Source organism: Diplotaxodon limnothrissa, linkage group LG16, assembly GCF_057381915.1.
Source record: "Diplotaxodon limnothrissa isolate DT_005_m linkage group LG16, D_limnothrissa_male_GT1.1, whole genome shotgun sequence".
In the NCBI taxonomy this organism is placed as follows: domain Eukaryota; kingdom Metazoa; phylum Chordata; class Actinopteri; order Cichliformes; family Cichlidae; genus Diplotaxodon; species Diplotaxodon limnothrissa.
Genome location: NC_140611.1, coordinates 10,022,406 through 10,047,882, shown reverse-complemented (window position 1 = coordinate 10,047,882; position 25,477 = coordinate 10,022,406). Strand labels below are relative to the sequence as shown.

Here is a 25,477-nt window from a genome sequence, read left to right as displayed (position 1 = left end):
ACAGCACTAACTTCATGCCTTGCCTCATGGACTTTCTGTCCAGAGTACCCAGAATGTTTTGTCTCACTGCCGTTTTTTTCTTCCTGCTGAAGTGAAGACCTCTGAACTTTTGGATTGTTCAATGTACTGATCTAGCATTTTCAAAATCCTACAATTCCTGGTTGTAGTATGCAGATGATTAAATGAATTATTTCCATGGTCAGTCCACACTTTCACATATCTGATTTGACCACAGGAGCTGCCCATTTAGAACCATTGTTTTGGGTAAATAAAGTGTGCCTTCTCCAGTGTAGGAGCCTCAGAGTTGTTCTAAAAATCCTGAAACCTTTGATCCAAACCTTTGTGGAAAGGTGAAGGACAGTACAGTGCATATAAGCTAAGAAAATAACACAGCGTCTCATTTTGTTTTCGTCCACTGTTCTTGTTTCATTGCGGTCGGATATGTCTTAAGGTTTTGCATCAGTTTGTGCCAGTGGTGGGTTCTCCACCACAACTGAAACAGAAAGGCTGAAAGGATACACTACACCACCTTGCAAGAGTCCTCACAGTTAATGACTTAGAGGATGAAGCACAGTTTTACCAACAATCGACACCAACCATTTTTACACTGAACTAATATGTCGCTGGATTTGTTTTGTCTATGTGTGTATGCTCTGTAGGCGTGTGCTCCCCTTTACCAGTGGTCAACCTTAGGTGTCTCTGAGCGTGAGCCTGTGGGAACTTGTTACCTGAAGAAAGGAAACCAGGTGGTTGAATACTCGCCCTGCAGAACAGGTATGTTTGTTGCTTCCTGTCCTAGTATCTGCAGTGGAATTCTGTTCTTACCCCTCCCAGTTCAAGTGCATGATCTCAGCTACGGTGGCCACTGTAGGACAAACATATTTCAGAAAACATTTAGTCCGTTTTTCATAACAACCCGCAGCTGGACATGTTTCAATACTACATGTGCATTCTATATTTTAACATATTTGAGTAATATTGACACTTAGCAATACATTAGGAATAAGATAATAAGTGAGACATATTGTGCGATATTTTACATTTTTACCGTGGAGTTACCTCGAAAACTCTGCTCGCCGTTCATCTGTGATAAGCGCAGGCTGTCAGTCTGCTGTTTACCACAGCTGTCAGTATGATACAAGACAACGTGTCAGTGAAGCTCACTTCTGTTCAGTGACAGCGATACTGAGGTGAGTTTTTGAGGAATTTTTCTGTCAGCGCGTGCTGGTGGTTTTTGCTGCTGGAAGTGTTATTGAACTTGGGTACTTTTGAATAAACTCTCATACAATGTGAGAATGTAATCAAACTTCACGTCAGAAGTAAAGTGTGATTTTTAGCACACTCCAGCCCAACATTAGCCTATAACCAGCTGTTATTGTTTAGCTGGCTCATTCTCAGATATCCAGAGACTGGAGGGTCGCATTTTTAATTTGCTGTATAGTTTCAACTATGTCAGGAATAAATGAGCATGTTCATGCACATTTTCATGTTAGGGCTCTGACCTATGTTCAGTTCAGACTGAAGTAAGATCTTCAGTAAGGAGGAAAAGGATGAGGTGGAAATGAGGAAGGAGACAGCAGCAGAGTATGAGACTCATAATAAAATATTAAATAACCTCAAAAAATGACTTTTTTAGTTTTTTGTATTTAATAGATATTTAAGCAGTTAGTTTGTTAGTTTTTACCCCACTTTACAGCTGGGTGGCATGGACACCCAAGTTTGTCAGTGCGATAACTCCAGCATGAGGCGACGTAGGAATTCAGACCATAGGCACGTCTACTAAAAAGTCTTGAATGAGTTTGAATCTCAGTGACCTCGTCTTCAAGGTCAGGATAAGAGGTCACGCTTTCTGAAAATCTTGTCATCATATATCATCATATCCTTCTATTTGGTGCTTTATAATAAATTCTGCTATTTTATTTCTTCTCCAGATAAAAACTCACCAGAAGGGCAGGGCTTCTGCCAGGCTGGCTTCAGTGTCGATTTCCTTAAGGTAGGATTCACACACGCTGTCCCCAAATAACCTGTTTTGTAAATTGCCTCAAAGCGCTCATTGTCAACTACGTCAGGAGTTAGTGAGGCTGTCTGCAGTGCTGCTGCTCTTGGAAGTTAGGTGTCAGTACAAATGAACAAATGAGTACCTAATCCAATAGTAATGTTTAGATTAGTGTGTGAGATTGTTATTTTTTTTAATTTTTATCATCCCTTTAGTTTGTTTTTGTGGACAGTAAACAGGTGGAAGAAAATGTAGTTTTAAATGAGTGTATCTTAGTTTACCTAGTGCACCTTGTTTATATAGACAGGAAGCAGCATGAAGAGAGAGAGAAATCTGTCTGGGATATACAGGGTGGGCCATTTATATGGATACACCGTAATAACATGGGGATGGTTGGTGATATTAAAGATGTGTCACATGGCCCTCTTCCTATTGAAAAAACAAAAGTTGTATCCAAGATGGCCGACTTCTAAATGGCCACCATGGTCACCACCCATCTTGAGGAGTTTGCCCCCTCACATATACTAATGTGCCACAAACAGGACTTTAATATCACCAACCATTCCCATGTTATTACGGTGTATCCGTATAAATGGCCCACCCTGTAGTTTTGCAGTTCAGAGCCACATCCAGGAAATTAAATATTGAGTTTTGCTGATTAATATTTGTTTAATCAACAAAACTCAACAACTTGCTGCTGGACGGTGATTTTAAACAAGTCAAGCCTCACACTGCTGGCGCTTCCATAAATGGTTCTGCATAACAGCATTTGCTCATAAAAGAAATTTCTCACAGCATTTTTCATGTAAGACAAGTTAATGAATTCAAAAACGAGTTTAAGTTATAGGATCACTGTAGTACTTAAGATGTATGCTTTGGAGATTCTCATAGCATCTTAATACTTCAGTGTCTGTGGGATGACATTCCTATAGATAAAGGCACGACCAAATGAGAGTTGGAGAAAACAGTGCAGGCTGTGGAATGTTGTATACACTGCACAGTTAAGCGATTTTGAATCAGGAGATAAAAATGCAATAAGTCTTCAGTTGCAGCAGATTGTCCTTTCATCAACCATCAATTTGAGGTTTTTAGTTTAGTACAGCAGTGTCACATTCAGCTAGAATTCACTGCCTCTCTATTTGTTACAACATAATGCAAAATTAATAATGGTAGAAATGAAAGATTTGGGGCGAGGATATGATCCCAGTCAGGGGAGCATCTGTACTGAATCACTAGTTCAGTAAGTTGAACTGTTAACCCTTTGGAAAAGAATGTGTTTTTTTACTATGAGACTGAGTAAGGAGTGCAAGACAAAATCTGGATTTTCCTTTCCCCTCTCCTTTTTTATGTCTTCAGAATGACAAAAGGGTGGTGGTGGGAGGACCTGGCAGCTTCTACTGGCAGGGTGAGTGTAACACTGACTTACGTGTAGGCGTTTGTGTGTGTGTTTCCTGCTGCCACCTTAAAGCAAGTGTGGTGACTCACACATGAAGACAAACAGTTCATTTCCAGGTCATCCAGCCAGCCCTGTTTTCACTGCCCCTCTCTCTGTTTTTAGTTCAGGGTGAACAGACAGAGACCGGCACCTTTTTATGAATGACAAGTAGTAACAAATAAGGCTATGACAGAGCATTCAGGCCGAACACTGTGTCAAAAAGGTGTTTGTATATCCCTCCACATCGTTGATAACATGGTCTGCTGCTCGATGAGGCTTTCAGCTGAGCTGTCAGTGGTTTTAAAAGCTGCTGGATCAGCATGAGCAGTGTGTGCTGTGTCACTGTGGGGTCTGGGGGCAAGAGAACATTTACTGTAACTGTATTTAAATATAGTTTTACGCTAGGTACTTTACCCCTTTCACGCATAGTGGTCACAACAGTGGACAGTTATTCAAGGCCTGTTTTCTTGTATTTGTGTCAGTGTTGATGGTATACTTGCACATAAACCACTACATTGGAGACTGATGTGTCACTCCATACCCTGCCACCCACTCCAAAGGTGATGTTGTCCACCTAAGTGGACTTGTAAAAAAACTATTTGAAAAGTGCATGTTTAAAAAATCATGTTCAAAAATCTGTTTTTTCATGCCTAAAGATGAATAAAAATACTTAATAATAATAATAATAATAATAATAATAATAATAATTCATCAGAATCAGAAAGACTTTATTTATCCCCAAGGGGCAATTAACATACAACAGAGCAGCATGACGTTGAAGAACAGGACATGGCATAAACATGAAAGGGTTAAAGAAAGGTAGTTTTTCTGAGTCTATCCACTGGAATACAGAGTCATAACTATTGTTTTATAACTCTTAACTGAAGTGGACTTTGTATTCAAGTTCAAATTTGGTCCTAAAAACTGTTTTGCTTGTGAGCTGCATATAAAATTCATTTTAACTGTTGCAATTTTGATCAGCATGTGTGGTTGGAATTGAAGCACCCAGTTTTTTGTTTTTTTTTTCTACGTTGACAAAAAGTAACTCAGATTAAAAAATACTGAACAAAAGAAAAAGCTGTTATTATGATGTTGTCTGTAGCGTAGTTTTCACAGGTACAGTTGATCAGAATGTTAACAGCTATAGGAAAAAAAACACTGATCTCAACTTGTAGTTAACGGCATTACTCACTGCACCATCTCACTCTGGACCATAGCATGCATCATCGCACGCTTAAGATTTTAATGAGCAGGTAAAGCTATGAGGTGTGTGTGTGTCTGTCTGTCTTTCTATATCTGAGCAGCATTTTGTAATGTTTGTCTGGCCATCTGATATTAGAGGGTGTGACATGGATTATACCCCGAACGCTGAGTCAGTCACACAATTTTTTTCCCCCCTTTATGGTCATAGTCTTCCTGCGCCTTCCTGCGCCTTCCTGTGTTAGCCTAATGATTGTTTCCTGTTGAGTCAGCACTCACAGTTACACACTCCACACTGTTGTTTCTGATTTGATAGCTGTTAATGCTGCGTCTCTGTGGCTCCTTTAATTACAAGTTGTATGTTTTTTGTTTTTTTCTCGACACCAAAAGTGCGTCAGCGTGTAAACACACATGTGAAAGAACTTTTTCTTTCTGCCCTTTACCACCTCCACTTTTTTTCTGTTCCCCTAAATTGCTGGTGTTTTTTCACTTTTGTCTCTTGTGCTCTAACATTTTTCTTTTCCATCTTTTTTTCTCTCTTGCTCTCTATCCTCACTCTTTCCTTGTGTTCTGTCTTGCTTTGCTCTTCTTGTTCTCCTCCATGCCGTCTCCTCTGTCTTTTCTTCTTCTCTCTCCTCCTCTCTCTTCAGGTCAGCTGATCTCGGATGACGTCTCAGAGATTTTTACCCGCTTCACTAATGATTACTTCACCCGTTATGGAAACACGCTCTCCACCAAGTCAGCCAATGCCCAGTATGACGACAGTTATCTTGGTAACTACACAATCACGTACACACCTTCAGTCAGATTTTCATAACTTCTATGTTTATGTCTCAGAGCTCTTTGTTAACCAGTGGGTGGAATCCATCTTTTGCATGTAGTCTGTGATCATCATATTAGTGCTGGTCTACAAGCAGGACCTGGTATAAAGAGATAAAAAAAAAAAAACCTGCTGCTTGAGTTTTTTTATGTGTAAAATAAATAACTGTCAAATATAAAACTATGAAAGCAAAGTTTAACAGTAAAGCATTTACACAAATTACAACGTTGCAGCTGCAAGCTTTGAGAACGATCCAAACACAGAGGATGAACTTTTCTAGTGTGTCTAGCTTTTGAGAATGTGCCTGTAAATTACAATATGTTTGAATTATATACACAAATTCTTATTTAGAGGTCCTTGTGCATCTTTAAACATTTTTTGAAACGATCAAACCCCAGAAAATTTGAACAGTTTGACCGAGAGACTCTGTGATTGTGTTCACAGGATACTCTGTGACAGTTGCAGACTTCAATGGCGATGGAAAGGACGGTAAGAGGGATAATGAAGGGGATTTATATAATGCAAGTGTACTGCAAATACACCAGTGTGAAATGTTCACACAGTTTTCACACACTTATAAAGAAAAGGCTCGGAGTGAGTTGAATTAATTGCTCTGTTTTTTAAAGGCAGTGTCCCGTGGACGCCCAGCTTCCCTTTTAAAGCCACAGTAAATGTAACAGTGTTGGGTTTTTTGATTTTCATATAAACCAAGTCAATGGCATAATTATAACAGCAATATTTGAAGCAATAGCAAAAAAAGTCACATCTGTAGTTAGATGATAACCAGTCTGTTAGTGTCTATCTGTTCAACTTTTTATGCTTCCACAGATTTTGTGACTGGAGTACCGAGGGGGGAGAAGGCGCTGGGTTATGTAAGTGTTACAAGCTCACACACACTTCTCAATGTTTGAACTATGCCAAGTTACGGCTGTTGTCCTAGAGCTTCCATAGTGCAGGACATGCATATTATCCAGTCAGTCTGTGGTCAGAGAGTGTACCTACCTCAGGGCTTTAGGCAGAGTGCTTCATAGCATCTAACCAACAATTATCAGCTAGTGCTCTGCTTCAGATATTCACTGTCAGTCTTCTCAAGCTCAAGCTGTGATTGGATGATTGGTGGTTTCTCTTCATCTAGTTGTATAACAATTTAAAGCAAACCGTTATTGAGAGTTCAGAGTTTCAGTTACAAAGACTAACTTCAATTCTTCTTATGTTCATTACATATGGTTAGAGTAATAAACCCACACTTTAAAGACTTAAGATTTTTTTTCATTAGGAAACATAAGCTTGCTGTTAAATATTAATCATTGTGGCTTCATATTGCATTGCAAATAAAACACAGAGAAAAATAAGCTAAAAATACAGCACTGTCTACAGCACCATGTGTATCCGGTCGTTAAGTGATGACGTGACGAATCCTACTTCCGGGCCTAAAGTAGTCTGCGTTTAATATGGCTTTTGTGTTGTTAACATGTTTAATGTTATGTATTTTCTTCTATTTGATCTCAAAAAGCTCCTAAAACAGTCAGTGATCACTGTTGACCTCCCTCGGCTTTTATTACCGCTAATCATTTATTTAAGCTCAGCTTTTAAAACCATAGGATGTAACTACAGCCCAGCCCATGCAGCAGTATATGAATGACTAACCTCGTATTGTGGATGGATTATCTCAGTTGTTCTCCTGGCTGAAGTTTGGTCCTTTTACAGCATCCTGCCATGCGATTACATTTGTTCCTGACCACCGAGAACACTCACGTTAACTTTTATCGAGTGGAAAAAAAGTTAGCTTGTTTATATTATGCTAACATAGATGTGTCGCTAGCGGTCATGTAGCACATCATTATATACCAGCTAGCCAAACTTCAGTAACCCTACAAACGTCACTGCTGTTTAGTTTTCTGTCTTCATTTATGTTGGAAGTGATAGCAGAGCTGTACGTTTTAATTTGTTTCCAAAACCCTGTAGTCAGGACATGCTATATTGTATTTAGATAGAAGCTAGCGAGCTAACTTCCTGCTAACTTCTAACTCCGTTAAATGTCATAAATTCCGTTTTCATGGATGCCTTGATGTTAAACTCAATTATTACACCTGGTAGAGCAGAACGCTGATCATTTTATTAAAGATGAAAGACTTTAGACAGTTTTTCAACTCTCAGTAATGCCATAGTGATCGTTTGATATATGGACCTGCAGCAGAGTTTAGGTCCAGACACTGATAGTGACGTCAGACTTAATGACCGGATAGAAAAGAGTAAGAAAAGAAGACATAATGAAGTACAAATCTCTCTTGGGTTTAATTTTGTAGTTTGGAGTCACGTCCAGGATATAAATATTGAGGTTTGTTGATTAATTTTTAAGTAATTGTTGGAGCCAAGGGTATAATGCAGCTGATGTGGGCTATTATAAACCAGTGAAACTGCTTGCACTGGCTTATTACTGCATAAGTGAAGAAGTGGCAAAGATCAGAGAAAGTTGTATAGCAGAAACAGATTTTTTTTCCCTTTCATAATGTCTGGTAAACTTTTAGAGGGGCTGGACCCTTAGATTAGGAACCAGTGCACAAAGCTGGATTCAACGGTGCTGCTGACATTTGATGATTCTGTGTTATTACTGTAAATGTGTTATGTCAATAACAGAAGCAGAAGATGCTTTATTATTGTGAGATGCACAGCAGCACTGCTGAGTTCTAAAAGCGTTAATGGGGATTTAGCTGCTGATCTGTGCTGTGTTTCGATGTTTTAGGTGAACATCTTTAACGGCGCAGTCATGGAGTCCATGATCAACTTCACAGGGTCACAGGTGAGTTGTGGGACAGCCATACTCTGTGGCACAGAAAGCCACAGCTGCATGTTTCAAAGTGGGTTTGCCCCTGAGGATATAATCAGTAAAACAAGGGGTGGAGAAAAACAAAAAATCAGCAGGCGTTCTAGATCAGTTTACAGATTGCACGAGGCCAGTTAGAAATATTGGAAGTTGACACGGGTGTTTGGTTGCCTGGAGGAGACGAGCATCAGCGTGCATTGTAATGTAACAGCTTGTACTATACCGTTTTGAACCTGCTTTGAAATACGGTCTGATTGTGGTTTATTAATGAGCTGTTCACCAACAGTTACTTTTCAAGAAGCTGTAATCCAGATGATATTCACTTATTACATTGAGAAAAATGATCGATCATGTCTACACAGAGGGGTTATATTCAGCTGCACATTAAGCATCTCAGTGAGCTGCAAATGTTTTTTTAGTTTGCTGTAAAACACCTAAATGTCAGAAGAACAGAGCAGTTTTTCCTGCTACCACAAAGAAACGTGCTGGATGCCTTTTTAGTAATGGTCAGTGTCAGATGGCAAGAAGAAGAGAGCTGCTCCTGTATCCACTGTATTATTATTTTGGTAGTTCTGAAGGGTTGAAGAAACCAGGCTTTGGATCTTTTTAGGTGTAGAAGATCCTGTGAACACTGATCTTAAATCAAGATGTAAACTGCTCCAGATGCAGATGTAGCAGAGGGGGAGGAGGGTGGGGAGGAAAACAGACTGTCATCGCTCGAGTTAATTAGTTCCTCTTCGTTTTCCTGTCTGTCCACCATAGCTCCCTCTCTGAACCTTGTAACCTCACTTTTCAGCTTCCTGCTGCCTGCTTTCTCTTTAAAGAGACAGACGCCTCTCCCTGACGTCAAGCCTCTCACTCCTCCTTTAGTTTTCTCTGAATGTCTTCTGTTTATGCGATCTCACCTCTGATATCATTGTGCTAGTCACTGGGTTGTGGTTTGAGAACGGCCTCTTATTTCACTCAGAAGCCGCTGATGGACTGTGTTTCTTTACGAGGAGAAACATCATTCTAGCTTGTATCAGAGATGCAGCCATTACATCACAACTATTTACAGAGATATAACATTGAGTTCCTAAAGACTATTAACTTCAAAAGGCCACAGTAGTCTGACAGGCAATAAATGCTTTTGATTTTGTAATGCTAATATAATATACTTAAATAAAAAGTTCAATCTAAAGATTTCCAATCTGACCAAAATGTTTGTGACTGCGTGTTTTCTTGTGTAAACTCATGATTCCATCTCCTCGACTCTCCTTCGCTCTCATCTTGTAGATGGCCGCGTACTTTGGACATTCAGTTGCAGCTTTTGATGTCAACAATGACGGGTGAGTACGTGTTTGTGTGTGCTCATACAATTTCCCCATCTGTGGTTTAAGACAAGCCCTCCAATAAAAGAATAGATATATTCTTCTGTACGTAGATATCCGTACAGCACCATCCATGGAATTTATGGCAGAACAATTTTTGTCACCACAGTGCAACAATAGGATGACAACATATTTCCACTGAACTGTCTCTCTTTGCAGTTGGTGGCAGTTGGGGGTATTATTTGCTGTGTTTTGCTGCTATTTGGTGTGGTTCTGTGTGTATGTGTGAGTGTGTATCAGTGTTTTCTGCCGTGTTAAAGCTACATATTAAACCGGAATCCATTTTTCTTTAAATATCTGAATCCTACTTCCAATCACCATTAAAATGACAAGAGCTGACACTTAGAAGAGCTAATGTTTGTCCAGCTTGGGTAGTGTTTGGGGGAAATATGAATGGCAGATATTTTTATATTAATGCGTCTCTAAAGTAGACTTTGGTGTACTTGTACCCTCGATAGTGAAGTGAGCTCTGTTATTTTCTCTTGCGAGAGCTCCCGGGTAATTTAAAAGCACATTGAAGACTTTTTACAACTGCTTTTGACCTCTGGAAACGCTCAAACTTCAACACTGTTCACTTTGCTGTCAGCTTGAGCTTTGATGGCCTCTTTTAAGTGAAACCAGAACGCGGCTAAATTTGGAGTGTTTCGAGACTTTACACGTTTGTGAAGTTTGCGGTGGTTCATACACTTGTTTACGTGTTTAGTTGTGTGCCAACTAAAATAAGTGGTGTGAGAGAAGCTGGGTGCTAATGCCATCGCTTTAAGGAAGTGGTGAAAATTATCAAACACAACCACCAAACCTCTCAGAGGATGTTTGACCATCTTATCAGTGTTTCTGTTCAGCATGCTAACAAACACTGACTGCTTGTTCCCATCTGCTCCTGTTGTGAGAGTATTGTGTTAACTGGTTGATGATGATAAACAGCTGGTTGGTCTCTATTGGTGCGTTTAAGAAAGAGGAAATAATGAGTGTCAGTAAATCTATTAAAATCTATTTATCTGGCAAAGAATCAGAGTGGGTGAAATGTGGGTAACATTGTGGAAATGTGATACTAGAGTTGTTGTTGTTTATCAGTCGACACAGCTCTGATGTCTTCTGAGTGACATTTAAGTCTTTCCGCTGTTGTTGATGGAGCAATGCTGCACGGCACCTTCTAAAGTAAAAAAGCAGTTGAGATAAAATCACTCCATACTGAGCGATTCGATGACTCGGTGTATAGTTTTGTTTAAACAGCTTTTTCACCCGTTCTTGTGCCATCTCTGTCCTCTCTACAAGCACTCTTCTTAGTGTCAAACAGATCACAAAGGGATGTAAAGGATGACAGACGCTTTGCCCTTAGAATAATATGGATACACTGTGTTTTAGTTATAAATATAAAATGCAGATGAATGAATATTAAATTAATATAATCAAATAATAAGTAATCTGGTGTTCTTATTTTGTGTTTCATCTGTCTGTCAGTAATATGGATGTGTTCGTTGGAGCTCCTCTCTTCATGGACAGGGGCTCAGATGGAAAACTGAGGGAGGTGGGACAGGTAGGCACACACAGAGCATCCGTTGCATATGTGCATACATACATACTCATACTGTAAAAGTGTTTGACAGATTAGGTGAACTGTGCTTTCTTTGTTTTTTATTAAAGAAAGCAAATATATTTAGCTGGAAACTCATCAAATTTGTAAGAAGTAATTAGAAAATTAACAACTCTGTGCCGAAGTATGAAGCTATTTTAAAATAGTGCTGTCAGTGTTAATATTGTTAAAATGAAGTTAACAAGAGTTAGCTAAGGCGTAGGGCTGCACGGCATCAAAGCATGCAGCAAGTTAGCACGGATCGCCCCGTGCTAACTTGCTAATGGAGATTTGCCGCGTTACTGCAGTTATGGCGTTAACATCATTTTAATGAGATTAACGCTGGCAGCACTAATTTTAAAATATTAATACTGTAACACAAATTTAAGGCAAAGGGTAAATCTTTCTAAAATATGAGCAAAATATAAAAGATGTGGAGTTTTTTGTTAGGCTTCAGTTTGTTAAAACCGTGTGTGTGTGTCTGTGTGTGTGTGTGTGTGTTCTTCAGGTGTCTGTCTATCTTGGTCGGGGTGGATTTTCCTTCCAACCACCTCGGTTGCTCACTGGGTCCGAAGTTTACGCCAGATATGGCTCTGCCATTGCAGCGCTAGGAGACCTGAACATGGATGGCTACAATGGTAACAGAGAGCACCACAACACACCACCCTCTCCCCCTCCGGTGTTTTAGCTCTTTCTGTCTTTGTGAGGATAAAGTGAGCCACTAACCAGTTCAAGCCCCCACACATCCCTTTGATGATGAAGACCAGTTGAAACAGCGGTTTAAAACTGAAATTTGTCCACAGATACATATGTGTGGATACAAACACAGACACAGGTCCCTGCTGAAGTATACATGATTTAGTAAATGCATCAGCTGCTTTTCACCTTGACATCTACACAGTAGTTCTTTACCCACTCCACATCTCCCTCCACTCTTGTCCAGATGTGGCCATCTCTGCTCCTTACGGAGGCCCCAACCATAATGGCTTGGTTTACATCCATAATGGCAGCCCTCAGGGGCCCAAAGCATCACCATCCCAGGTAAATGCCACACCTGCCCCTTCCATTCACTGTGTTTATATACACTTTAGTTACCCGCTTATAGTTAGATTTCTACAGTAACTGGATTTTGTAAATGTTATATAGGTGACAACTTTTATTCTTTGTTTTCATTTTTAAGAGTTCTGTTTAGTGTTTATGGTGTGAAGCGCTGTACACAGTGAAAATCCTGCCCACACTCTGAAGTCGTCACAGGCAAAGACTGCTGAAACCAGTGATTCTAACCTCACTGAAAATACAGCAAACATAAAGTTTTCACTTAAACTGGTTCACAGTTAGTCTGGGATTACCATAAAACCCTGATTAGACATTCAAAGAATGGCTGTAAGAACTATTTTAGTTATGTTTGTTTTTAGTTTCACTTTCAAATCAGCTGATTTAGATAACTGGATTCAGTTCTGACCACTGTGCAGCTGGTCACGTCGATGTGGCCTTCCCACATCCTCCCAGTCACGTTGGTGTGCTATAATTTTTAGCTGAAAGGACGTTTACTACTATAGCAACAAGAGCTCCAACATAAACTTTTAATTTGAAATGTTTGCCTCATCTCTCAGCGCCTGGAGGGCAAATGGGCATCCAGTTACATGCCCCCTAGCTTTGGGTACTCCATGTCTGGAAATACTGACATAGACCAGAATGGATATCCAGGTAAAGACACACACACACACACACACACACACACACACACACACACACACACACACACACACACACACACACACACACACACAGAAACGTGTACATGTAGAGAAGCACAGCAGGAGGCAAATGAATGTCAGTAGCTGTGCTGTGAAAAAGAGCTGATGTGTGTTTCTGCCCCACAGATTTAATAGTTGGAGTGTTTGGAGCAGACAAAGCCGTTTTGTACAGGTAATCAAATCCTTAATCTACACTGCGTGTGTGAGTGTGCTTGCCTGCTGTGACTGTGTGTGTGTCTGTAATGCTTCTGATAGAAGCTGATGAGTTTAATGAGCAAGGCCACCTCTGATATCAAAGAGCTGCTGTTTTCATTCAGCTCCTACTGGCTTTACAGATGCTATTAGGACACGTTCAACCTTCATCCCCGTGCTCATTTGTTTTTGTTTGTTAATATTTATGTACATATATATCCTAAATGTTTAATGTGAACCCTTTTCATACAGTCATACTCATTCATAACCGCTTAGAACAACCAGATGTGCATGGAGTGTTTCCATTGTTGAGGTCTTGAAACCAGATGTGATGAGTGAGTGGAAGGGTTTCTGACTGGGGCACTGTACGCTCAGCTGTCAATTGCAATAACTGCTTTCTAAAATGTACAGTAGAATCAGTGATGTAGATCATGCAGTCATTATGGAGGCATGTACTCAGATCAAGTTAAAGGAGAGTTTTGCAGAGACTTGTTGCAACAACAGCTGTCGACCCCCTGCTGGACATTAAGAAGAATGCAGGTTTAAGGCCTAGAACATTAAGTAAAAGTGTCCACATATTCACTGGAATTCCTAAAAGCTTGTTTTTCCATACTTAATTTTCCAAAACAAACCAAATGCAGGACGAACAACAAGGTTTAAAAACAGCTTTGTCCCAGCAGCCATGGCAGCCATGTGACATGATGCTGTGTGGTTTTTAAATACTTTTGTCTGTCTTAATGTGTTCTGCCTTGAGCACCTTACAAGGCAATTTTTAAATATACTTTTAAAAATCATTTGTAAAATGCTAAATGCTTGATTAGAGCTGTAACAGTCGATTAGTCTTTCATCAAAATCTTTCATCTTAATAAGCAACTTTTTTGTTGCTTGTATTGTCACTGACCTAACCTCGGTGTGTTGTGCATGTACAGAGCCCGTCCAGTGATCAGTGTAAATGCCACGTTGGACATCACACCCCTGATCATCAACCCTGAGGAAAAGAACTGCACACTGTCTAATACCAGCACACCTGTATCATGGTGAGCAGTCACATTTCTACTAAAACATGTACTTGTAGTCTTTTCTGACAGGTTTTTTCTTTTTCTTGTCAATACGTTCGGTTCGCCTGCACACATAAACACCTACAGTCATCCTTTGCTGTGCATTTTTGTCAATAACTGATTGAAACATCATTGTTAAACATTATTAGGGGGGACTCATGTGTTGTTTTTCAGTTTTAAGGTGAAGTACTGTCTGAAGGTCAACGGCCATAGGGCTCCAAACCTGCTCAGTAAGTAAATCTGCAGAAGCTACATCCGATTTTCCCTCCGCACAACAAGAAGAGTTGCATTAGTTGTGGCGGTGCAACATTCACATTTTGTCTAATAACTCTCCCAGCTTTCCGAGTGCACCTCATGTTGGACCGCTTGAAGCAGAAGGAGACGACTAAGCGTGTCTTCTTCCTGCACAGTGGCACCTTTCAGTACTCCAAAAACACGACCGTGTCCAACGGCAAAGGGCCGACCTGCGAGGAGCAGTGGGTCTACCTGGTGAGCGAGTCACACGGTTTAGGATCACAGGACTAACACAGGATGAAAGATGCTTTTAGAGATGCATGTTAACTGGATTTGTGACCACAGAGGTTTTCAAAGTTTGAAGGATAAAAGGAAAATGCTTCCCAGGAATGGATTTACAAACATGGCTCTTTATGTTTCCTCCTGCTCTGTCAGGATAATCGAGAGTTCCGGGATAAGATCACTCCCATCTCAGTGTCAATGGAGTACAGTATGAACTACCAGCAGGCTGCAGACAAAACGGGATTGCAGCCTATTGTTGACATGTCATCTCCATCCGAAATCAACAAACAGGTAAGTATGTGCAGCTTATTCAATGAATGAACAGCGATCTGTGACTTTTAGGGCCTTTGGTAGTCATGTTGGCATGTAGAGAATGATAGTTCACAATAAATTTTTTTGATAATGAAGGCTTTATAGTAGTTTGGACCAAACAATACTGAATGACTCCTTTTATTTATCGTTCTTTGATACTGAACATCTTCATCTTTGCTCTTCTCTCCATCAGGTTCATATCCTGTTGGACTGTGGGCCTGACAACATCTGCAAACCTGACCTCAAGCTGTCGGTTAAAAGGTGAGAAAACAAACTCAACCTAAGTTAAACCAAAAAGTTTTGCCAATGAAATCAGGACGGAAATTTAGGTTGAAACCCTCAGTTTAGTGTTCTTTGCCTCCCTTCAGTGACCGTGACCAGATTTACATTGGCGATGATAACGCTCTGACCCTGGAGATCACAGCTGAGAATCAAGGCGAGGGAGCCTACGAGGCCGAACTCCACATCTACCCTCCGCAGCAGGCTGACTTCAGCGGTCGCAGTCAGGTAATACAGACACCACTCCACTTTGCCCAGATTCAGGCAAAATCAGTTTAATGTTCACTTTGAAGTGAGGAGATACATTTTCCTGCTGCTGTACTTTGAGAAATAAAGCTGAAAAGTTCTTGCATTGGAATGTTTGTTCATAAAGTATTACTGTACAATCCAGTTCATCATTGAGCTGGTAATAATTCTTGTAATAATCAGTGATGTCTTATTTTTCTTAGGCCCTGTCTAGGCTGTCCTGCGCCTACAAGAAAGAGAACCAGACTAAAATGGTGGTGTGTGACCTTGGAAACCCCATGAAGGGAGGAACTAAGGTCAGTGATCGGTGCATGTAAAGACACACACACACATAGGAGTTGGTCCAACTGGAAGTTGATCAGAAGGGAAAGAAAACTTTAAAGCACATTTGATTTGCCCGAATAAATATTTGAATCAAATATATTGAACTGCAGCTTTAAAATCAGAATACGTCAGTAATGAAGTTTCGATTATTTTGAGTGACCTTTGTTCACCAAATCAAGTCTAGTGATGTCTGCTGGATTTTCTTGCATCCTCCTGCTCACTGATTGTCCCTGTCCCTGTGCTCTCATTGGTCAGATGGTGGCTGAGTTGGGGTTCAGCGTGCAACAGCTATCAGAGGACGACACATCTGTCCGCTTTGACCTGCAGATAGTCAGGTACGGAACAGTGTTTGGTCTCTTTGTTCTGACCCTGCTTTAACTCATCAAATTTAACCCATTTTGATATTTGATAGAAGCAAAAATACCCTGGATGCTACGCTTTTGTATAGGTGCTATAAATGTTTGTACACCGAGACTGCTCCTGGACAAATTCGACCTGAATCGGTTCAGATCAGGTGGATTTTAAATCTTGGGGAACAGTAAAACTGTGTAGGAGTGGTCATATGTGGTACACATAAGAACAAAGGTCATAACGAGGTCAGATGGTGCCTTCACACAGAAACAAGAGCTGTAATAGGGTGGTGGGGTGGTTAGGAAACAGGGCAAGAAGGTTCCTGGTTCAAATCCCAGCTGGGGCCTTTCTGTGTGGGGCTTGCATGTTCCTCCTTTGCCTGCTGGGTACTCCAGCAAAAATGCACGTGTTAGGTTAATTGTTGATTCTAAATTCAATTCAATTCAATTTTATTTATATAGCGCCAAATCAAAACATAAGTCGCCTCAAGGCGCTTCATAGATACAGAGAAAAACCCAACAATCATATGACCCCCTATGAGCAAGCACTTTGGCAACAGTGGGAAGGAAAAACTCCCTTTTAACAGGAAGAAACCTCCAGCAGAACCAGGCTCAGGGAGGGGCGGCCATCTGCTGCGACCATGGAGCCATGGAGGTAGATAAAGTGCTGTATGAAAGTCAATGTGTGACTAGTAGAAAAATGCATTACAAACATTTCATTAGGATTAATCATCAGTTTAGTTTGGTTATTAGCAATGTTCCCTCTAATTTTTCATGTGTCTGAGTGAACAAACAAACTCCCTGAGCGGTCCCTCGGACCACTGTGAGCAACATTAGACGTGTGCACTGTGGTCACGCCAGCATCAAATCCATCCAAGTCACATGGTTTATTAAAATAATCAAATTACAGCATTTACGTTTATGTTAGACGACTTTTAAATAACTGCTTTAGCCCACTTACAATGAAAAATTTAAAAAAGCTTGTTCATGACCTGTGTAGTATGTTCACACTATTGGAAGTAAGTAGTAGTAGTATGTTTTTGCTCACAGGCGGAGAGTGTTTTCGAGCGTTTTCCTTATAAAACGCAGTTTTTACCGTTTCTTCCCGCAGTAAATATAAACAACGATGGTATTCAGGAAGAAAACCAAACATTAAAAATATTTTTATCATATCTCTGGTTTTACGTGACCTATCAACACGATTTAAAAACTGGTATAAAGTCGACACTTTTTCCGTCAATTGTTCCGTCTGTCCTGCTCACACCTCCAATGGTTGTACACGTTGTCATTAACGTGGCTTCACTCCACATCATCCACGCTGCTTTGCTAGCTAAAACACCGGTGTCGGCACATAAGGACGCTGTCATAGTCTGTCAACGACGTTGATTAGCTGCGTATATACGAATGTGAATCGCATCATTGGCTGGACTATGGGATAAGGTGGCATCGTTCTAATCCCATACGGGAGCAGCCAGCGACTTACTGACTCACACTGCAAAACAGAATTGTTAAAGTTTTAATTTTAATTTCAATTCAGGTAGATTTTTTTTTGTGCGCAGCACAGATTTTCTGTGTGCAGAGAGTGTGCCAGCAGTGCGCAATTGCGCAGCTTAGAGGGAACATTGGTTATTAGTCAAATGGGCTGTTTATACATTCTAAACAGATCTGTTGTTTAAAAATTGTTGTACACAATCACTATGATGGACTCTCTGGCCTTGGTCAAAATTGAGTCGAACTTACTTCGAAGGCCTGAAATATCAACAGTAGGTAATTCTGGGTAATTGTAATGAGTGCCGCATAGTGCCACCTACTGACAGCACTTCAGTTTTTGTTTTCTTTTTCATATTAGCACACAAACACTGGTGTATAGAGAGGCAAAAGTTACACAAAGACTAAAATCAAGGCTAAAATATAAATAAAGTTTTCATTTTGTCATTATGAGGAATTAATGGTAGTCTCAAGAAGTGTTTAAAATGAAGGATTTCAGTACATCCTGTATCCAGTGTGAAATGATAAGGACTCTGCTGTTATTCCAAGGACACAAAAGAAAATCAGGGTACAGTAGCATCAACACACCTCAGAAGGTTTAGCGTGATAGAAGCTAACTGCAATCAGACTGAGTGTTAAGCCCACTTAATTCATTAAAGCAGAGCTGTTTTCCTCGTCTCGCTCATCTGAATGACAAAAGCCCTGAAACTCTGAAGGAAGCAGCTCCGTCTTCACATTCTTCTGTGTTAGTGTTTTTGTACTTCTGTGGCAGAGAGAGAGAGAGAAGTATGTTAATGAAGGGTTTTCAGCAGTCTTTGGTTCGCCTCCTCTTCAGCTCATCGACACACTCGTACTGCACAGCAGTTTCACTGCTCCTTAAATGTGTGCCAGGAGATTTCTGAAGGCCGTTTCTCTCTTTTTGTCATCACCTTTGACATGTACAGATTAACTATGTTTTAACCTTTTCTCATATTCTTAAACTTTTTAAGGTAGTTATCTTTATTATTATCCGTTACATTTGACTTATTCCTGATTTATTTTTGATTTCTTTCATGAGCTCTACATTTTAGCAACTTTGTTGGTGATTACTGTATTTATTTGTCAGGTTGGAGCAACAGATTTTCAGTCAGTTAGTTGCAGTTGAGTGTTGTGATGTCTTTGATTTGCAGTATGGCACTGACAGCATTTTGTTCACGATAAGCACAAATGTAGAATTTAGCACTTTAGCATCAGGTTCGAACTTTTAATCAGGATTTTACTTTTTTTAGTATTTATTACCATCATTCACTGGACTTATTATTCAATAGTGGCTTTCATTTTATTTTATCTTTATCTTTATTTGCCTTTTTTATGACATATATCTTCTTTGAAATGTCTTTTAGATGCTTTACAAATAAGAATAGAGTAATCAATAAGTTGTAATATTTCTCCAGCCATTCATTCATTTTCTTCAGCTTATCCAATTTAGGATCCTTACATTAGAAATGTAACAGACTCCAGGACTGAGTTGCTGCGCATAAGATAGGGTTCTGGCAGAGCCTATCATAGCTGTCCTAGGACGAGAGGCACGGTTCCCCCTGGACAATTTGTCAGTCTGCCGCAGGGCTGAATCATAAAGACAGACAACCATTCATTGCATTCAGACCTGTGCGCAGTTTGAATTACTGATGTAACTAAACCTGGCACAGTGGTTAGTACGATGGCCTCGCAGCAAAAAGGTCCTGGGTTCAAATCCAGCCTCTACGTCTTCTCCCGTGTCTGTGTGGGTTCTCTCAGGTGACTCTGGCTTCCATCTACAGTCCAGAGACGTGTGCGAGGTTAGGTTATCTTAATAAGGTTAGATCATTGTATTCTGATGTTGTTTATTTTAACACATTTAGGGGTTAGGGATTTTGTTTGTTTGTTTGTTTGTTTGTTTTTGGTCATGTGAATGTGACTGTTTGTTGTTGATTTTTCAGCTCTAACCAGTTTGACAACACCAGTCCCAAAGTCACCAGCGTCATCAAACTGGCTGTACTCGCTAAAGTCTCCATCAGAGGGTAAAACGCACAGAAACACACACTGCTGCTCCTGAAGGTGTTTCTCTTTCTGCTTAAGAAGCTTCAAAAGAAGAGGCTGTAATTTATATGATTTTCCCAATAGTGTATTTAAATAATAATAATAATTGATAAGCTTGTTGCCTCATCTTTAAAAAGGGATGAGGCTTTAAAAGCTACAGAATTTGTACAACTATAAAAACAAAAGTGTTGACTACACCCTCGTTTAACTGGTATATCTCTGACTTTGAAACTTGCTTTAAAAACAAGTTTTTATGATTCCAGCTTCACATTGTTCCTTAAAATGTGTTTCCAGGTCTTCATCTCCTGGTCAGGTGTTTATTCCTATCGCCAACTGGAAACCGAGAGACCCTCCTGTATTCGGTGACGACATCGGACCACAAATAGTACACGTCTACGAGGTACAGACACACGTGCACGAACATGCGGGAGAGACGGGTGATTCTGTTTTTTTATCTCACTGATTTAACTAAGACTGCACAAGATGATAATATTATTATTATTATTATTATTATTATTATTATTATTATTATTAGCAGCAAGCATAATGTAATGTAGGTCAAGCTGACCTCATGATTTCACAATGAATTATGCTATATGAGACTGTATTTCTTGGTCTCCCACCCTTTTGGTATTATTGTATAGTTCAACTGCTTTTTGTTTTTTGAAATGATTTATTAGAGCTTCACAGTCACAGATTTAATGCCAGTGGTTATTGAAAATATTTCTTCTGTATTTTTATTTCTTTGGACTGAGATTAAAACTTGCATTCCCCTTTCACAGCTCCTGAACAACGGTCCCAGTACGTTCAGTAAGGCAGCGCTGGAGGTCAAGTGGCCGTACCAGTTTAGAAACAGCTCTCTGCTCTACATCACCAGCTACGACACAGAGGGACCCATCAACTGTACCACTGACATACAGATAAACCCACTCAATGTCTCTGTAAGGCACACAAATACAGAAACAACACAAATGCACACCAATACTCAAACAGTTCACAACATACAGCTTCTTTCCACAGTTTTGTCAATTGTGATCTTAAAGGTACTTCTTCTAAATTTGTGCTTAAAAATATGACTATCACAACCATGGATTATCTTAAAGAGATCAGCTGACATTAAACTATTCCCAGGCTGTACTTTATACCACTTTGTACCAAAACATGTTGAGTCAGTTTAACCTTCAGTTAAGCGGCCACATCATCACAGGACACACCTGCTTACAGTGGTGGCGAGAGAAAAAGGCAAAGCCTCTTGAGGAAATGGGGTAGCTAAATCAAATGTTCAAAGTCAAACAGCAGCGCAGACCAACAAACATGTCAGCACCAGCTGATAAAAAGCTGCCCTCTAGTGGTGAAAGTTTTTGTTGAATTCTTCAGTTTGTAATTAGACAAAGTAGCTTTAAACACCAATAAGAAGTATTTCTGCTGTTCCAATTAATAATGTGCTGCTGTGGCAGTGCTCCTTCTCTTACATGTTTCCAACAAATAAGCCTTTCTTTGTGTGTCTGTGTCTTTCAGAACCCAGTGAGCACTTCAAAGAACACCAGCACTGTTACGCCTGGAGGACGAGAGTCGGAGGGACGGAATCAAAACAGCGTCCGCCAGAGGAGAGATCTGGAGTCCAGAAATGCAGAGAATGACCTGCAGACACTGGTAAATCTACACAAGCACATATGCTTTGAATAACCCATTTGTATGACATGAAATTACACCTTGACTCATGCCTGATCGTGCTAAGAACAGCTGATGCATCCCAGCAGCTTTAGATGACATCTCCCAATCAAATTGCGTTCCTAAAGAAAAGCATTCATTTGACTCCTGCTGTGCTTCTCTACATGTAAACGTTTCTGTGTGTGTGTGTGTGTGTGTGTGTGTGTGTGTGTGTGTGTGTGTGTGTGTGTGTGTGTGTGTGTGTGTGTGTGTGTGTGTGTGTAGGACTGCCACACAGCTAAGTGTCTGACACTGAAATGTCAGGTCGGTCGTCTAGAAAGGAGGAAGAACGCCATCCTCTTCATCTACTCCAGACTGGATGTCAACAACTTCCTCAGGGTAATCAAATAAAAGCACCTATGTTAGGGCAGAGCAATGTTACTGAACACAGCAACCAGCTCTGTGTCTGTGTTCTCTTAAATTATAAATGCATGCTCTTTTCTTTCTGTTTCCTTTCCTGATTAACACAACACAACATGCACTGGTTTGGGTTTGCTGTGTGTCTCCATCATATTATTGTAGTGTCTTTACCTTACAATATAGAGCACCTCGAAGCAACTGTTGTTGCAATTTGGTGCTATGCAAATAAATGGAATCTAATCACACAACAGAACATGTGTGCAACGTCTTAGAAACAAAAGCTGGTCTTTATAAAGTTTCACTGTTGCACTAACCCAGTGATGGCTGCCTGTGCATCTATGGGTGCATTACATGCAGTGGTTGCTAGTAGCTAATCCAACATTCATAATCTGGACTTTTTGCCAAAATGTAAACAAATAACCAGAACAGTGTTGCCCAGACTGTCACATTTTTAAACCTCTGTCCTAATTTCTCTAATAGCTGAAGAACACATGTCTGTTGTTAGGTAATATCCATTCTCCAGGTCGTGATTTATCCTCAGCATTTTGGACTTCATTTGTCAGACATGTGACTTTTTTCCCTCCTTTCAGCCTGAGAATCAGAATCGTTCCTATGTGATACAATCAACGGCTAGCTTCAGTGTGATCGAGATGCCCTACAAGAACCTGGAGATGGAGCTACCATCCAATAGCACCACAGTAAGACACACAAACAGAAATGATCAGCACTGCATGGAAGACACAGAATTATCTACAAACAGAAAGTCAACACAAAATGCGTGTGCACATATACGGAGGTTTCATGAATGAAATACGTAGCAAACTAGTGACTTTAAAGTTATGGTTTTCTTCTGAAGTTCAAAGAATTTCACAGAAAGATAAACAAGCATACAAAACCTCTCAGTGCAGGAAGTCAGACTCATGACAGTAGACTCGTTATCAGCAAGGAGATGAAAAATAAGCTCTCTCACCTTGTTGTTACACAAACCAGTTCCTGTCTGCAGAAAAACAAAAAACAAAAGAAAAAATCTTGATTTCTGAATGAGCTCATATTTTCACATAAACTACATGAAATGTAATCATATAAACAGTAGGAGTCCCTTAATATTAGATTTTAAATCAGTCAGAGAAAACACATTCTTCAGTGTTTTGCTATAACACAGCAGTCTCTAAATCACTGATAAAACATGTTAGTGCAGGTCCACAGCGTGTTCGGAAGCACTCGCTGGCATTTAGACTCCCGACTCTTCGTAAAGATTATGGACCGTAGACTTAATGAAGCGTTGGAACAAGTTGATACCAGTCTTGAGGAATTTATTATAACAGCCTTAAAGGAACACAGATGGAAGGACAGTGCATATTTTAAAGAGTTAGATTGGTCATTTTATAACAGCATAATGACTTTAAGCTGATCAGGACGAAGTAAGTATGTTTTTGGTTTTGTCTCGTTTCAGGTGAGTGTATCAGTGGTTTGGGTGGCTGAGCCTCCTCCACCAGTGCCAGGCTGGGTGGTGGCTCTGGCTGTGCTGGCAGGACTGCTGCTGCTGGCGCTGCTTATCTTCATCATGTACAAGGTAGTAAACATGTCCATTGTCACTGTTCTTGTGCTGCTTTTTTCCTTTTTCCTAAGCTTCTGTAGTTTTACACTGAGACGTGTGTTCAGACTAGGGTTGCCAACTCCCTGAAAAATAAATAAGGGACACCTCGTGGCCAGGGCCGGGCGACCCAGTTGTCTTCACCCTTCCCAGTGTGGTGAATTTTCTAGCTCTTTTTTTGTGTGTGAAATTATTTTTTTTAACCCTTTGACTTGAATTTGATTTAAGTAGATGTGTATTCTTTGTGATATGAACACATGTGAAACAAATGATCATTTAGCCATTTATTTTTAGCTCAAAATGACAACATTAACACAGTAAAACAGGTCTCTTTCTTAAACAGAAGCCTGTCATGCTTAACTTTTGAGAATATAAGTAAATCTTTCTTTAAAAGAACTCTGTCCTGCTTAACTTAAAATAATAGAAAACAATAGAAAGAAAAATATTCTTGTAACAGTGCACATTTAGTGCATTTAGTACAATTGGCTTCAGCTGAGGTATTATTTCAGCTTTTCTAATGCTAATCAGCTGCTCCTGTTTGTAAACCTGCTTGTTCCCATGATTACGCATCATAACTCATCATCATTATTAATCTATGTATTACTTTTATGTATTAGTGATCTATTTGTTGTAATCATCTATCCTTGCAGTCGTTTATTACACAAAATAAATTACCGTAATTGTCGGGCTATAAGCCGCTACTTTTTGCACAAGCTTTGAACCCTGCGGCTTTTAGTCAGGTGCGGCTTTTCTATAGATTGTCCATGATTTTTGTGATATCGTAAGACGATTTGTTTTGTTTGTTCCGCTGTTGTACGGCACTACGTTGCCTGGCGGAAGGATCGGGGTTCAAGAGTGGTATGTTGGTCACATGTCCATCCGCCAGGCAACATAGTGCCGTACAAGTAGCGCGAAAAACAAACTTCAAAGTAGCGCTACGCGTTCAGCGGGAGTCGTGGATGACGAGCGGCGATAAACTTGCGAAAAGCAAGTTGTGCTCAACTCCACCGGTGGATTCTGACAGCGTGGAAAAGTGTGCAAACATCCACGATCACCAACGGATTTCGAAGGGCTGGACTGCTGCATGATGAAGAGGAGGACACCGCCACGGCCCTTCAGAGGGTGTTCGACTGACAATGACAATGAGGATTATCTTTGGTTTTGAAAGTGACAACGAAGGAAAGAAGCTGAGAGTGGATGACGAAGCCATCCTGAGCCTGTTCGTTTCCGACACTGGAGAAGAGGACTTTGGTGGTTTTAGTGCGCAGGAAGATGGTGGTGAATGACTGACTTTTCTTCTTGTTAAAGCCGTGTCACTGCACCTGAGCCTAAAAGGTAGTCTGAATCTATTTTTCTGGTGTGCTGTAGGTTACTGTTATGTACTACATTTGTTACTCATTTATGAAGCACAGCACATGTGCAAATATGTACCCATAACTTGATTTTCAAAATATTAATAAAAGGGGTGTGTCTCCAAACAGCCATCTCTTTCCTGACAATTCGCTTTGTGCATATTCTCTTACATATGATAAGTCAATATTGAAACACCTGCGGCTTTTGGTCAGGTGCGGCTAATGTATGTACAAAACAGGATTTTCCCCTGATTTTAGCTTGTGCGGCTAATATTCAGGTGCGCTTTGTAGTCCGGGAAATACGGTATATTATCACACTTCTGGCCACATAGCGCTGATATTCACTGCACATGCCCATATTAACTTTTTCCAGCCAGGTGTTTTCCTTTTCCCATTCTTCCCTTTCTCTGAGGGGGAACAAACATTGCTGCTCTAATGCTGGGCTCACACTGTGCGGTTTTAGGCCCATTTTGAGCCGATTTTTGAGTGATCGGACCGATTTTGGCCTTCATCGTGCGTCGTGTAGTATACGTGGGGTAACGAGAAGTGATTAACACCTCACGACCAGCTCCCGATCATCAATCGCTCGTGAGCCGCTCACACTGCTCGCGCGCAAACACGTAAACGCCGTGAAAAAGACGGCGCAGCACGGCTGTGCAGCGT

General features: G+C 40.4%; 1 protein-coding gene across 1 annotated transcript in view; it reads left to right on the top strand.

The window, feature by feature from the left end:
• itgav (integrin, alpha V) overlaps positions 1-25,477 on the top strand; it is a 51,134-nt gene that overhangs the window by 21,320 nt on the left and 4,337 nt on the right. The window contains exons 4-31 of the mRNA XM_085374967.1: positions 660-774; positions 1,932-1,993; positions 3,353-3,401; positions 5,282-5,404; positions 5,896-5,940; positions 6,280-6,323; positions 8,195-8,251; positions 9,551-9,603; positions 11,107-11,182; positions 11,727-11,856; positions 12,162-12,259; positions 12,832-12,925; positions 13,102-13,147; positions 14,097-14,204; positions 14,400-14,455; positions 14,563-14,714; positions 14,895-15,032; positions 15,247-15,314; positions 15,422-15,560; positions 15,782-15,874; positions 16,158-16,237; positions 19,699-19,779; positions 20,093-20,198; positions 20,581-20,739; positions 21,317-21,451; positions 21,734-21,847; positions 22,459-22,566; positions 23,322-23,441. Of these exons, the coding sequence (XP_085231093.1) occupies positions 660-774; positions 1,932-1,993; positions 3,353-3,401; positions 5,282-5,404; positions 5,896-5,940; positions 6,280-6,323; positions 8,195-8,251; positions 9,551-9,603; positions 11,107-11,182; positions 11,727-11,856; positions 12,162-12,259; positions 12,832-12,925; positions 13,102-13,147; positions 14,097-14,204; positions 14,400-14,455; positions 14,563-14,714; positions 14,895-15,032; positions 15,247-15,314; positions 15,422-15,560; positions 15,782-15,874; positions 16,158-16,237; positions 19,699-19,779; positions 20,093-20,198; positions 20,581-20,739; positions 21,317-21,451; positions 21,734-21,847; positions 22,459-22,566; positions 23,322-23,441 (2,649 nt within the window). The remainder of the gene's footprint in view (positions 1-659; positions 775-1,931; positions 1,994-3,352; positions 3,402-5,281; positions 5,405-5,895; positions 5,941-6,279; positions 6,324-8,194; positions 8,252-9,550; positions 9,604-11,106; positions 11,183-11,726; positions 11,857-12,161; positions 12,260-12,831; positions 12,926-13,101; positions 13,148-14,096; positions 14,205-14,399; positions 14,456-14,562; positions 14,715-14,894; positions 15,033-15,246; positions 15,315-15,421; positions 15,561-15,781; positions 15,875-16,157; positions 16,238-19,698; positions 19,780-20,092; positions 20,199-20,580; positions 20,740-21,316; positions 21,452-21,733; positions 21,848-22,458; positions 22,567-23,321; positions 23,442-25,477) is intronic.